Raw genomic sequence first — 15338 nt, 5'->3', positions numbered from 1 at the left:
ACCTGCTTTAGGGATGCAAGCGTGTATCCGGTTTATCCTGTATATAAGTAAATCTCCAATTTTGCTAGAGAAAAAATTTGAACTAGCAAGTCATTTACACAAGACAAACGGATCCCATTTGCATCCTGCCTGGTTAGGCTCATGCTGAATGCGATCTTCCAGCGATAGCTTCGATTAGCCTTGGCATCGGTGGCGTGTCAACTTCAACAACACCCTCAAGAATTTGGACCACCTTGCTCATAGTCGGTCGTTCAAACTTTTAGCTACTTTTGTCTAAGCAACCATGCTGCTATTTCAGATTTCAATCAATTTAAATAACAGAGGTGATGGCCAGCAGGAGTGGTCGTTCGGTTGAAACTGAAAATAGCTAATGCCCATATCGCCCACCTGTCTCTGCATTTCTCCGGAACAGATGAACATCAAGGGAAATATTTGGCATGTGTCAAAGACAAGCAGCCTCTTGTCACCCTCACAAACAAAAACCAAATATTTATGCTGGAGGATCCCAATTGAACGACACATATACATGTTGATTTCGCACAACTAGTGAGGAATCAAGTTTTGACAACGATATTGAAAAAAATAACACGTGATGGTATGACGGCTAACAACGACGCAACGTCGTCGTGGAAACTGAAATCAATGGAAATTTAACGCCGTATTCCTCTGACCCTGGGACTTGAAGAGAAGCAAACCGTTTATGCAGTTGGATTTCTTGGAGATCTTTGGCTTATATATACTGGCTTAGCAACGGAACCAGGAAGACAGATTCCTTGCATCTATGCCTAGGACCATGGCCTGTGAGCTCTCGTCGTCAGGCTCGTGCCAGACAATGGAACAAGGAAAGTTGAACTTGATTTAAATACCAGCCCTCCCACTAAAAATACAACAATCCAAGCGGCTCAAAATGAATGGACGAAACCACTTTGTTGCACCAGCCATAACAGAAAACAAAACAAAAGAGCACAAGGTTCTCATAGAAATGCATATATAACCATTTACGCACCTGGTGTTGGTACAAGGTAGAGCTTAAATTACACAACTAGGATGACACTCTTCTTACTGAGCTCGGTCTCTCTTATTCTCTTCCTATAGCCTATAGGTAGATGCTGACAATACATACACCATGCTACATCTTCACTGTTCCAATTCGTTGGGCAGATAGGTTGATGCCGGGTGTGCCCTCCTTGTAATGGCCTGAAGTAGCCTTGGCATCGGGGGAATTTCAAGATCGAACACACCCTCTAGGACACGAACAACTTCGCCCATCGTCGGTCGATCAAGATCATCATCCTGAATGCACCAGCAAGCAACCTTGCATAGCCGTTCAGCCTGCTCTAGATTTACATCACCGGATAATTTTCCATCCACCAAGTTTTCCACATCTCCCTGGAGAAGTGTATGTACTCTGCTGGTGTCTACTCTGAGGAGTTAGACCCCAGTGGTGTCTACCAGAGTACCTTCTTACAACACTGAACTCTTCCATGCCATATTGGTCTAGTGGTGTCTGGAATGGCCAATACTTTGCATCAATGCCGGAGATGTCAAAGCATAAACTTGTCAATTTCACATGTGTCGACAATGATCAAGAGGAGTACTTCATGTATACCCTAGACGATGAAAGCAAAGGTATATGTTTGGCTAGAACGCTCACAACATCGGGTAATGATGTTTGCCCAACCCAAAGCTTGTGATGTCTATGCTATTTGTGGACCTTTCACAATTTTGCAATAATGATGCGTTGTCATCTTGCAATTGTATGGAGGGCTTCAAGGTGAGATCACCAAAGAATTGGGAGATGATGATTGAGCCGATGGGTGCTTGAGGAATACTCTGTTAAACTGCATTGGCAACAAAAGCACAAGCTCCACAGACAAGTTCCACTCTATTGCGTGTGTTAAATTGCCCCAAAATGCCCACTCTAACGCTGGTGAATGTGCACGAGTTTGATAGAGGGACTGTTCTTGCACCGCGTATTGCATTGGGGATGGTGGATGCTCCATTTGGCACAATGATCTGCTTGACATAAGTCAGCAACAAGGCAGTGCAATTTCCAGCATAGATGGAGAAACACTTTACGTTCGGCTTAACGCCGATGAATTGCACGCTCAGAAACCCAACAGAAGAGGATTGATTGTTGGAGCTATCATTTGTGCAACTGTTACTGCTTTAGGTTTGTTATTACTGTTCTTACTACCGGTGATTTTTAAGAACAAAACAAAGTTCTCTGCCGGTGGTATATGGGGCTTGAGTGATGCTCAAGGTTTCACTGGTATCACAACGTTTGGGTACACTTATTTGCGACATGCAACTAGTAGTTTCTCTGAGAAGGTTGGGGGAGGAAGCTTTGGTTGTGTGTTCAAGGGAGTCCTAAGTGACTCCACAACCATCGCAATGAAAAGGCTTGATCAAGCTTGCCAAGGAGAGAAGCAATTCAGGGCTGAGGTGAGCTCGATTGGGACCATCCAGCATGTCAATTTGGTCAGATTAATTTGTCTTTGTTGTGAGGGTGGCAGCAGATTGTTTCTTTGCGAACACATGCCAAATAAATCACTTGATCTCGATCTGTTTCAGAGCATGACCACAATATCCTGGAAATCTAGGTACCAAATAGCCCTTGGAGTTGCTAGAGGATTGGCTTACTTGCACGAGAGCTGTCAAGATTGTATCATACAATGCGACATTAAAACAGAGAATATCCTTCTTGATGCTTCCTTCACTCCAAAAATCGTTGACTTTGGGATGGCCAAGATTTTGGGAAAGGATTTTAGCCATGTACTGACTATGATGAGAGGGACTACTTGGTACCTTGCACCTGAGTGGATCTGTGGCATCACAATCACACTGAAAGCCGGTGTGTACAGGCATAAAACTATGGATGGTGTTGCTGGAAATCATATCTGGGAGGAGGAACTCACAAGCACCACGCTCTTGTGGTTGTTGCAGTGATCATGGTGTCTACTTCCTTTTGCTTGCTGCACGTAAGCTTCTCGAGGGAGAATCTGGGAGCTTGGTAGATCACATGTTACAGGGTGATGTCGATCTACTTGAGGTTCAAATAGCTTGCAAGGTTGCATGTTGGTGCATACGAGATGACGAGTTTGATTGGCCGACAATATGACGGGTGGTTCAGATTCTTGAGGGGATGGTCGACATCAGCGTGCCCTCGATGCCATGACTACTTCAAGCTATGACTGAAACTGGAAGCTCCCATTTGAGATGTTCTTAATGCTCATTAGTCCAATTCATGAACTCTGTGCAGAGATTCGTATTTTCTTCTGTCACAAATGAACTTACTATTTTAAAAAGATGATTATCAGACTAGCCAAACAGTCCCTGCTATTGGAGTTCTCAAATTCCCTTCAACCAAAACAAATTCTAAAATCAATGTACTTTGCATGCTGTACCACACTTCAAACCATGGGTAGCAGGTCAGGTGCTAGAGTAAAAAAAATGGTTAGGTCAGTTTAAAGGGGAAAAAAGGATCACCTGGTTATATGGATGCAAGCGGGCATCCGGTTTATCCTGTACATACATAAATCTCCAAATTTTGCTAGAGCAAAAATTTGAACTAGTTGAACACCTGTTTGCACCATTACTTAATAACTTCACATTCCTTTGAATTCAGCAGTTGTCATGGAGCACCATACCTAGTTCATTCAAGTTATTTGTCATTGTGCACCGGAATTATTCCACCTAGCAATTTCTTAACAATGTACGATCCGGTAGTATATCTCGTGCTCTTTTCTACTGTCATATGCACTATGGTTCTTTTTTTTGCGGGTATATGCACTATCGTTCTGTTTGTGGATTTAAAAGACTTCGGCCTTTCTATGATGTATATATGTCAGGCATTGAGTTTCCTTCTGCGCCCGGGCTTTGCCCTGATGAGCCTGTATTTAGAAGGGTGCATGAGCCTATAACCAGATCGTCACCGCGTGCCCTGACCCTGTGCATCTACCGTCTATTTGCATTGGACGGTTAGCAGGCAGGAGCCGGACGATTCAGCACGAACGCAATGCGCAAAAGGACTGGGACGGAGAAAAGCTTGGCGGGCTCGCGCGGATCAACAACGAAATCGAAAAGGAGTGGGGACACGAGGTCTCCTTGCCTAACCGTGCAAGGAGTCAACTAGCCGGGTGAAATCGCTGTCTGTTCTTCCAAGAAAAAAAAAATCGCTTCCTGCGCTGCTGGCCGTCGGATAAAGGTGGGCAGGGCACCGGATCCCAGATCCCACCGTGCAAGGAGTCAACTAGTCGGGTGAAAACCGTCTGTTCTTCCAAGGAAAAAAAAATCGCTTCCTGCTCTGCTGACCGTCGGATTGAATTGGACGGTGGATAAAGGTGGGCAGGGCATGCCGTGCCTTGCCTCTAGCAGGGCACCGGATCCCAGATCCCTCTGTTAGTAAGTGGTACAGCTCTTGACGCTGATACTGTCACAAGAACCATCATAAAACATTCAGATAAGCATAGCAAAATCAGTACACACCGTATCAGCAATGGTCCTAAACAAATAACCAGCAGTGCTAAAATTCATTCCAAAATGGACCTTGGGAACCGGTCAATAGGGTAAAGCAGCAGCAATATGAGGAAGCACAACAACAGTTTAGACAACGAGTCGCTAAAATCACTTTAACAAAGGACGATAGTAACCAAGGCTTACTGTGTATGTTTATATTGACAGGGTAAAATTGTATGCCACCAGCCTAATCTTTACTGTCACTGAGATGAAATGCACAGGACGAACTAATTACAATAAGATCTTCTCTGCAGTCTATTGTGGAATCTAAGCCACCAACCCACCACTTCATTCATCGCTTTTTTGACTGTAGAACTTCGTTTCGTTGTGGAAGAACCCAGTTTAGCTCCAGCTGAATCTTCCTTCTTAACTGTACTTTTCTTCTTGCACATGCGAAATCCATTGACACTTTCCTGTCAAGAACATATTGCTCAGTAGCATTACAACAATGTAGTGAAAGGAATGAGGTTGTTTGCATTGGCCCATTACATGCTTAATTATCAACCACCAATTTTCTTCCTTCTGGAAAATGTTCTATGACTTCTGTCTGCCAATAAATGAAGAATAGGATCTTGACATGTTCCTTCAAGCATTCCTAATCAATCCCAAATTGCACGACAACATAGATAGATGTGGATTTGTTGGGATCAGAAGCAACTAAATTCTAGCCTTGCTTAGTAAGGACAATTGTATTTTTCAAAAGAAAGATAGTTTTGATAAGAAAGGTTGTCAAATGCTTGTAATTGGCATAAATCCTTAATTGCAAAGGAGAGCCCAATCAGCTACCCTGTGTTAGCAAGGGAGCAAAACAACTGCCATGCAGTTCATATGGAATAAAGAGCTTCCAGGTTTTATAGAGTAAGCATCTAACTGCCAAACTCCTCCCCTACTTTAGTGAAAAGGTTACATGTGGTGAATATGGATGGTTTCAATTGAAAGCAATGAAAACATTTAGTGAGAAACTAATGTCAACTCGAAATGTATTGTCAGCTTAGGCTTGAGAGAGAAGCCAAAGCAGCCCAGTCACTTAGGGTGTGGCTGGGCTCAACTGAGTTACCTTCTCATAGCTTACCTGGGCAAAGCTAACTGAAGATCAAACTATCCCCATATTAACTAGTGGATATTAAAATTGCAAATAAGATCAGTTCCTAGAACTATTCTGAGATCAAGCATATGATGTCTTACATGAGCAGAGAACAAACCAGGTAAAAGTAACGGTATCTTTAGGTCTGTTGCTAGATCTTGATAAACGGAAGAAAATTCCACTTGGAGCACTTCCAAATCAGATTCGTGCTTCTAGAAGTTTTCGCCACCCTGTAACCAATGAGAACATTAAATACCAAAAAAGGTTAATTTGGATAAATCAACTTGCTAAATACAGGTTCTCACTCACCATTGAGCTTGGGGCATATGTCACCTTCCAGGTCTGGTCTTTCCTTTCGTGATGGTGAGCTGCAACACATACCGAGATTAAGCATGCAAAAGGCAACCACCCGGGTTACACTGTCATGGGCCCACACATTATCAGCTAAGTGTATCTTGCAGATAATTTTTTTTCATGTTCTCTTCTGATCTTGTCTTTGAACATTCCAACTTCTCAGATATAAATATCCTCAAGCCCGAAGCTCCTTGACCAGTAACAAGCTGCAATAGAACTATACCAAATGCAAATATATCTGATTGCGGCGTTAGGGTACGGGTAGCAGCAAACTCAGGATCCATATAGGGTCCACTTCCTTTTGGACTTCCTGTTATGTGGCTAGGGGTACCGGAAAGTGTTGTTTCATTGAGATGCCTGGAGATGCCAAAATCAGAAAGCTTTGCACACATATTCAAATCAAACAACACATTTGCAGGCTTCAAATCACCGTGCACAATTGGGACTGGACTGGTGGCATGCAGAAACACCAAAGCGGTAGATATATCAATTGCAACTTGAACTCGATCATCACATCGGAAGAGATGAAGCATTCCAGCTGATAGGCGTTCATCGAGTGTGAAGTTGGGCATAAACTCATATGCTAACGCACACTTTGTTATGCATGCTCCTTTGAGGGCAACCAAGTTTCGGTGACGAATTCTCCTAAGGATTGCTACCTACAAATTTTTTTATACATATTAGCTACTTTTGGAGCTGGACCAAGCAAAAAACAAGGGCACTAGTTTGTACAAAAAATAAACAATTATTTCCACCCAGCCACAATGCATAACAGATAGTCTAACCAACATAATACAAGAAAAAAAACGGGGGGGGGGGGGGGGGGGGGGGGGGGCGTTACCTCTTTATGAAAAGCTTCTTTTTCAGTTGCGATATTCAGGTTCCTTGGGATTTTAAGCGCTACTTCTGACCCATTGATGTAAGCCTTATACACATCTCCAAATCCCCCTTTGGCAAAAGGAGTTTGGCCTCTGATTGCATTCTCTATTGCAGAAGGTTCCAGTTCAACAAACAATTTAGATGTTTCGTCTTCTATCCACGAGCGGAACTGATAGTATATGGCCAGCCTTGTTTTCATCTTCAAGAAATCCGTTTCTTTGTCGGTGACCTTCATTTCAGTGGGAACCAACAGAGAAAAACATAGAATCGTAAAGAAAGTGTTATTACTGTATTGCATTGCCGATAAACAGGGTATGAATGGAAAAGAATTTAACAAACTGACTTGGTAACAGAAACTAGAAGGGGAGCATTTATAGCTAAGTACGTAGTCGTAAAATTTAGCTGATCCATTTAGTCATGAAATCAGATTGTAGCTATTAGCATTTTCATTAGAAAAAAAAATACTCACTAGTAGACATCTACAAAAATCATAAGTTTATGACTAGAGCATCCAAAAACGAGCTGCTTGATCATATACCACATAAATCAAGACCGGCAACCAGTAAAAACAAGCATTATTCTACCTCTATCCGCTTCATACTATTCCAGCCCTCATTGCTCATATAACCTCTACACAATAACTAACTTTTTGAGAAGTACTACACAATACCTTGAATTCTTCTGGACAATCACTGCATAAAGGCAAAGCAACAACAGCTCCTGGAGTGGTCAATCCAATCCTGGAGAAACATTTCCAGCAAGAACAGTAAACAAATAGATATAGCAGGTTAATCATAATTTGCTATATTCTGTTATTTGTTGCCAATACTTAACTAGCAGGCGCAGCTCACAAGAATTACTAAAAAGAAGAGGGTGATTGCTGAGTAAAGTAACCTTGAGAACATTCCAGGGTCCTCCTTGAGATGGTCTGCCAGATGGGGCATATCCATATATTTCTTGTGCTTCTCAAATTGCTGGAACATTTTCCTGTTCTCGCTTTCATCAACGAAGTGGACAATTGCGTCTGTCACCTTCTTTTCCTGCCTATTCTCATCCTCCCCTATGCCCTTGATTTTCCCTTCCCCAGAATTGGATGCAGCCCTCTTCTGCTCAATGATTGGAAGGTTTTGTCTGAAAAATGGACATATATCATTTCACACAATACATTGCAGTATCTTAATCATCACAACCAGACATAAGATGAAAGCATCTTAATCAACATAATTAGCTAAAGACACCATTAGCACATCATCCTGCTTCGCACATATGAACGCCCTCAAACCGGAAGCACCTTGAGCGGTAACATCTTAACCATTACGGCACTACCACTAGGGACAGGGAGAAAATAGCGGTATGTAACCTTAAGGGTGGCTTGGAGTCGGTGTTAGCAGCCTCCCTCTGGATCTCCTCCTCCACCCGCTCCCGAACCTGCGCGACGAGCTCCGCCGGCGCCTCAAGGCCGAGCGCGTGCATCTCTGTAGCAATTACCTTGTCCATCTTCAGCCGTGCCCCCGCCACAAAGTCTGGAGGGGCCTTCTCCTGCAGCGCCAATCTCAGAAGGTCGTGCGCATCAGAAGTTTGGGAGAAATCCCTCGGCTCTCCCTCCGTCTTAAACCCCATTACCCTCCCCTTCTCATCGTTGTTCCCCTTGCCGACCCCCATTGCCCGGAGAGAGAGGTTCGGATTGAGTGGAGGTAGGGTTTGGTTACGGGAGGAGGCAGAAATCGAGATCCGCGGAGATGCGATTTGATCGTTTTGGGGGAACGGGTGGGTCGTTTCCTATTTATAAGGGGAAAGGATGGGTCCTTTGTGCGTGTGTGTTTCTAGAATTTTACATTATTATGATTAGTAAATGTAAATTGTTCAAAGTGGACAGCGCTTTGGATCATATATATACTCCGTAGTAGATCTAGTAACTTATAAAGTAGCTATTATATAACTAAAAATTTAACAAAATCTTCTTAGTCGTATTACAAAATATTACTAAGGTTCACAAAGAGACTGCAATTAGACTAGAGAGGTAGTATCATCGCTCGTATCGCTGCACGAACTTTTGAAAAACCTTCATTGGTTTCAAAAAATACCTTTGAGTCACCCATCCGAAGAGGTGGGAAGCCATGATGGACCGATGATGACATTCCAAAGGTATATGTCGTCGAACTACAAAATTCAGCCACAGAACATCAGACCAACGAAAACATCACGACACACTGACTAAAACTTACCGTATGCTTATGAATGGATCTACGAGGACAAAACCCAAAATCTGCCGATCGCGCACATCAAACCGGCCGATGAGTTAACACCCATTGACCCCATGGCATCGCTCGATAAGGCATCTTCATAGCACAAGAAAAACCAAAATACCTTTATCCGAGTGCGGATGTTGATATCGTCTCCATGAGTCAGTGAGGTGTGTCGAGTCAGGGAGGTGAAGCTTGCCTATGCGATCAACGATGAAGTCCGACCCCTCGAAGTGGAAAATTTGGCCCGGCTTTGGAACCAAACCGTCGACGAAAAAGTAGACAATATGGTCAATCTATTGTTGATGGAAGCAACAAAGATCCAATCTTGAATGTGCACACCGTCCCCACCTGGCGCACTGACAGTTGGTGTTAAATTTATACTCGGGGTAGTGCACGGAAGTGGATGCAAGATGGTTACACCAATAGGCATTTGCGTAATTGATGTGATAATTTTTAATGTATTATTAGGTATGTGCATTTTTTTTCTAGGCCTGCCGCCTGCATCTCGATAATACTTTATTCTGTTTTGCCATGTGAGCTTTTTTCTCTCACGGCTACTTGAAAATAGCGTGAGGTGCGTCACTGTGGAGAAAGATTGTTGCTTCTCGCAAGTTTTTTTTTTATTTGTGCGGCCTGTCACCGGCATGCTTTGTTGAGCCTTTTTTTTCCATTGTCACCAAACGATGACACACAAAGACGTGCCCCACGTAGTCTCACGGGGCGGCGCTTCTTCACCCCGTTCTCTCTGATCCCCTTTTCTTCTGGTATCGATCCCACCTTCCTCCCCCCGATCTCTCCCTTCCTCCCTCTCTCTCACTTACACTGAGCGGACAAGACAACGCTGCAGTGAAGCTCAGCGGTGTGGCCACCATCATCGGCAAGATTGGGAGGTGCTGACCTTCACCGTTCTCATGGCGGGATTCCTGCTGTCCAAGGCGAACGCGGCCGGCGGCTGCGGGCTGCTGGCGTGGGGGGTGGAGGACGCAAAACAGGAACGTGGCCGGCAGTGGCGCCGCCGCAGGCTGCTGGGAGGAGTCAGAGGACGGACAGCAGGAACACGGCCGGCGGCGGCGGGCTGCTCGCGTGGGGATGTGCCGGAGGGCTTGCTGCTGGCCTTCACCATGAAGAACCTAATTCAAGAGCGCGCGCTGGCGAATCCTTTTTTGACGCCATGGACGACTCGACATAATCACCTAACCTCTGCAGTCTACACCTTGGCCTGCACCAAATCGATGCTGAACTCCTCCACCGCCGACCACCATCGCAGCCACCGAAGAGAGAGACCGAAGGCTATTTGTTGTCTACTTAATGACCGCAAGAAGGATAACAGCAGGCAGCCATACGGCTTTCCTAGCAACAGCAGCCTGCAGCCGTGTCTCATGGAGTATGGTAGTTGCAAGCTGGAGGGCGGCGGCCTCATGTCAGCTCTATAGACGATGGCGACGGTGAGTACGAGGAGTTGCTAGTTCTATAGTTCCAGCTTGTTGCATATGGTTACTCTAGCACTCCATCTAGCAACTTATAATTAGTGCTTGTCCAAATTGCGTACACAACTCCATGGAGGAAGTAGATTAGCAGAAGAGCGATTAAATTCATCGATTTAGCCTCTAGATATGAGTTGGGAAAATTTGGTTGCCTGTGGCACGTGAACAACACGCATATGCTGATGATATTTGCTGATATATATGTTAGCCATTGTTGTTAAAATTAACCTGACATCTCTAGGATGTGGATAAGCGGACAAGGATGCACATTTAACCTGGTAAGTAAGTGTAGATCAGCCGGCAAGTAGGGTAGATAAACCGGCAACTAGACACAATTAACCAGGCAAGTAAGTGTAGATAAGACGGCAAGTAGGCCTGATTAAACTGGCAACTAGACACAGTTAATCTGGCAACCATGTGTGGATAATCCGACAAGTTTGTGTGGATAATACGCCAAATAGGCGTGAAATAATCCGGCAAGTAGGCATTGTCAAATCAGCAATTATGCAGTAGAATATCGCAAGTCTATGTGAATAATCCGGCAAGCATGCGTGGACAATCCGACAAGTCGGTGCGAATAATCAGGCAAGTAGGCGTGGATAATCCGACAAGTACGCATGGTTAAACTGGAAATTATGCACGATTAACCTGGCAATTATTTGTAAATAATCCTACAAGTATGCGTGGATAATCCGCCAAATAGGCGTGAAATAATCCATCAAGTAGGAATTGTCAAAGCGGCAATTATACACTATTAATATGGCAAGTCTATGTGAATAATCTGGCAAGTATGGGTGAAGAATCCGGCAAGTAGGCGTAAATAATCAAACAAGTAGGCGGGGATAATCCAGACAAGTAGGCATGGTTAAACTAGCAATTATGCACGACTAATCTGTCAATTATTTGTGAATAATCCAGCAAGTATGTGTGGATAATACACCAAATAGGCGTGAAATAATCCGGCAAGTAGGCATCAAATCGGCAATTATGCATGATTAATATGGCAACTCTAGGTGAATAATCCGGCAAGTATGCATTAAGAATCCGGCAAGTAGGTGTGAATGATCAGGCAAGTAGGCGTGGATAACTAGCAACTATGCATGATTAATCTGACAATTAGTTGTGAATAATCCGGCAAGTTTGTGTGGATAATCCGCCAAATTGGCCTGAAATAATCCGGTAAGTAAACATTGTCAAATCGGCAATTATGCACTATTAATATGGCAAGTCTGTGTGGAGAATGCGGCAAGTATTCCTGGAGAATCTGGCAACTAGGTGCGAATAATCAGGCAAACATGCGTGGATAATCCGACACGTAGGCATGGTTAAACCGGCAATTATGCACGATTAATCTGACAATTAGTTGTGAATAATCCGGCAATTATGTGTGGATAATACGCCAAATAGACGTGAAATAATCCGCAAGTAGGCATTGTCGAATCGCAATTATGCACTATTAATTTGGCAAATCTATGTGGAGAATCCGGCAAGCATACGAATAATCGAGCAAGCACGCGTGGATAATCAGGCAAGTAGATGTGATCTGACAAGTAGGCATGATTAAACTGGCAATTATGCACGATTAATCTGACAATTATTTTCCTAAAAAAATCTGGCAATTATTTGTGAATATGGAAAATATGTGTAGTCTAAAAGAAGAAGAAAGCTAAATGAGGAGAAGTGTAGAACCAAGCCACTCGGTCGCACTTGGGGGCTAGCACGTGCTAGCTGGCTCGTGGGCTTTTGTCGCGTGGCTGGGCTGCGCTTTCGTCGCATGGGCATGCAGGAGCCGGACTCGACGTGGGCTGGGTTGGCGAGCTGCTGGACGCGGGCAGGAAACGCTCGACGCGGGCAGCATGCACATGCGCCGCTGCGACGGCTTTCGTGGGGAAGGCCGCTTAGTAGTCTTGTCCAAGAAAATAAGGTTCAATATATGAGCCAACCATATTTACTCAGATTTTTTTTTGCGAAGAATATTTACTCAGAATTAATTGCATACATTCAGAGTAAGCAGTAGGAAGATCTTCACTACAGACTCTTCAATTGCCCATCTATGAGACGCATTGCATGATATTACTCTAAAGAATGGATATTACTCTAAATTTACTGTTTAGTTTTGTACTAAAATTGACAACCGAATCATATTGACTACTCATGGCTTTATGTTGATCCTGAAAATTGAAAAGATGTTTATTGAATCAGCTTCAGATAATAGAAAAAAGTTCACGAGGTTGTGCCTGTGCCATAAATCTGAGTAAACACTAATGGCTCCAAACCATATATTTGTGTATAGAAAAGAATAAGATGACAAAATTAAAGGTTTGTTAGCATGATAAGTTGCGGCAAAAAATATTTAACCAGAAGACACTGCAAAAATTGCATGTGCGTTACAGAAGGAGAGTGCTATGGATCTAGCCACAAGAACTGGTTCTAGCAAGATGGCACACCTCTTCATGTTTCAAATTACAATTAGATCTCGCCACATGGTTCTATGATACATGGATTTTTATCTTCTCACAACAATATCTGCAAAGCGAACGGGGAAGTTAGATGTAGTTAAGATAAAATACGTACCCTTATCGATCTAATAGGTTAGGAAAACTTAAAGAGTACTCCCTCTGATCCTAAATTCTTGACTCAAATTTGCTCAAATATGAATGTATCTATTCTTAAAATGCATCTAGATACATGTAATATTTCGACAACAATTTAGGATCGGAGGGAGTACAATTTAATAATTAATTATCACATAAACTTGGTACCACTTGTATGCTGGTATTATAATCAGATAAAATACAGGCAAGGTCGTTGACTATCCTTCATGAGGGTTGTGGTGCTGAGGTGCGGTACCGGAGAATCTCGTCAAGATCGTCTTCGAGGAGTTATGTGTGTCCAAGTGCTCGTCTGTGTGGGGCTCTGTTGCAGTGGAAGTGCGTCATGGTCGAAGGGCTGTCCGGTGAGGCGTATCACCAAGGGCGAAGGACGTGCGTGCATAGAAGGTGACGGGTGTTCATCTGTGTCTTGGCGAGGAGATGAAGCTCAGGAGTATTGTGAGACGGTAACCAGTGATGAGTCTCTTCAGTGAGGCCATGTTCCCTGCATGAGACTATGTGATTAGTAGCATGTGGATGCTTTGCGCTAGGAGTGGACGGTGTTGCCACGGGATGTATGGTGTAGTGCACAAGGTTAGCGTGGCTGGGAGTCAAGATCATACGTTGAGCTGAGTCGACAAGTCGAAGCTGAGGTGAGTCAAAATAAGGAGAGCATGGGAGATGCGAGTCAAGATTAGGAGGAGATTGTTAGAACTAATCTTTCCTAATTGAGTTAGTGCAGGAGTGTGTTCGTATGCATGCAGTGCATGTCCGAATCTAACTAGGTTTCTTAGTTAAGGCAAGTTTGCCAGTAGTACGTGTCCAGGTTGTGTCCGTGTCAGTCTAGTATAGCTGATCGGGTCCAAGTCTTGCTACGATATGTTGCGTGTATTTAGCCAGCGTAGGTTGAATCAAGATTGTAACCTGACCTCTGAGTTTGGAGAAATAAAATGAAAAGGCATGACATGTGTCTTTGGCCATAATCCGGTGATTATCGTGTGAGCGTGTGCGTCTTCATGTGATTGATCTTTAGGAAAACCCAACAATCTTGGACCACAAAATTTATCGTAGCTGCAAACCTGTAAGCACCCTATTTAAGATAAGTGTGGTTATGTCCAACTGTATCAAAACAATCGTCCAATTACCAATAAAACCAATAAATCAGCAGCAAAATTATATACGTACACAATCTAGACTTACATTGCAAACAATGAATCTTTTACTGGACATAATAGTGAGGAACTCAAAAGAAAAGCTAGCAATCACATGCTAACAATCGAACAAAAAGGGGAGAGCACACAAATAGATTAGAAGTTGTAGCCGGCATTACATAGGATAACATGGTCTGAAAAGCACAATTTTACTCTTATTATAGACTCAAGTAGTGATGGCAGTTCGTCACCTTTGGACCATGTCACTTATTCTTTTATTGCTTTGCCACTTACTGATTTAACACACATCATTGAGACTACAATAAATATAAATTATATAAATTAAGATAACTATTCTTAAACTTGTATATTTTTTATCACAACAATGCATGGGGATTGTGCCAATATTCAGAACAAACGTTGAAATGCTGATTTCAGACACAAAAGCATTGATATACGCGATTCATTTTCAGCTCTTACAATCAGAGTTATCAGAAATTCACAGAGAAGGAAAACAAAGATACACTTGGTTGCATTCTCAGCTCTCTGATTCAGACAACAACAAGGAGAGGAGCTCATTCAGAATACTATGCATGTGAGCATGTCAAGAATTCAATTTTCAGCACCCCTGGTACATGCACAAATGTTCTGTGCCTAACTGATTCTACCATTTGCAAGCACACAAAATGAGAAACAATTGATTAGATTCAGAGAAGCTGATACCTTTAACAAGAAACCTGCTACACTATCTATGAGAGGTTTTGCCCTTAATCATTGCACAATTCAAATTAATGAAAGCCAGAAGATGCATGGAGTGCATGATTCGGGCGTTTGTCCCGGCTGTGGTTTATTTTCTGTTTGAATGACTGTGGAACTGTGGACCTGAACGATGCGGTTTCTTGAATGAAATCGGAAGCAAGGCTCCTTTCTCTAAAAAAAAGAAGATGCATGGAGTGTTGTCTGATTTTTTTGTCATGATGAATGCCGTACAGATTTCCCTTATCAAATGATCAAGCAGTAGAAGAAGTTCC

General features: G+C 43.2%; 1 protein-coding gene and 1 pseudogene across 6 annotated transcripts; one reads left to right on the top strand and one right to left on the bottom strand.

The window, feature by feature from the left end:
* Positions 1–1401: 1401 nt before the first annotated feature.
* LOC100834281 lies at positions 1402–3229 on the top strand (annotated as a pseudogene).
* Positions 3230–4564: 1335 nt separating this feature from the next.
* On the bottom strand, positions 4565–8586 carry LOC100833970 (proline-rich receptor-like protein kinase PERK8). Of its 6 annotated transcripts, none has more exons than XM_014895836.2 (8): positions 8196–8586; positions 7730–7966; positions 7506–7575; positions 6798–7064; positions 5912–6615; positions 5704–5832; positions 5008–5065; positions 4565–4931 (listed from the first exon to the last, which is right to left on the bottom strand). In XM_014895836.2, the coding sequence occupies exons 1-5, from the start codon at positions 8495–8497 to the stop codon at positions 6043–6045; spliced, it is 1449 nt and encodes a 482-aa protein (XP_014751322.1). In that variant the 5' UTR covers positions 8498–8586; the 3' UTR covers positions 4565–4931; positions 5008–5065; positions 5704–5832; positions 5912–6042. The 6 variants fall into 6 exon arrangements, with proteins under 6 accessions (XP_014751322.1, XP_014751325.1, XP_014751321.1 ...); XM_014895839.2 differs by having other exon boundaries at positions 5721–5832; XM_014895835.2 differs by having other exon boundaries at positions 4565–5065.
* Between the last annotated feature and the right edge of the window lie 6752 nt (positions 8587–15338).

Source organism: Brachypodium distachyon, chromosome 5, assembly GCF_000005505.3.
Source record: "Brachypodium distachyon strain Bd21 chromosome 5, Brachypodium_distachyon_v3.0, whole genome shotgun sequence".
Classification (NCBI taxonomy): Eukaryota; Viridiplantae; Streptophyta; class Magnoliopsida; order Poales; family Poaceae; genus Brachypodium; species Brachypodium distachyon.
This window is presented reverse-complemented; position numbering and strand designations above follow the sequence as displayed.

Bases quoted from the DNA above. Each gene is read 5' to 3' on its own strand.
- LOC100833970 (XM_014895835.2), bottom strand. From the start codon at position 8,497: ATGGGGGTCGGCAAGGGGAACAACGATGAGAAGGGGAGGGTAATGGGG. The intron at 7,065-7,505 runs GTATTGTGTAGT...ACTGAAATGAAG, and splicing joins ATTGTCCAGAAGAATTCAAG to GTCACCGACAAAGAAACGGA. The intron at 6,616-6,797 runs GTAACGCCCCCC...AAAAATTTGTAG, and splicing joins AAGAAGCTTTTCATAAAGAG to GTAGCAATCCTTAGGAGAAT.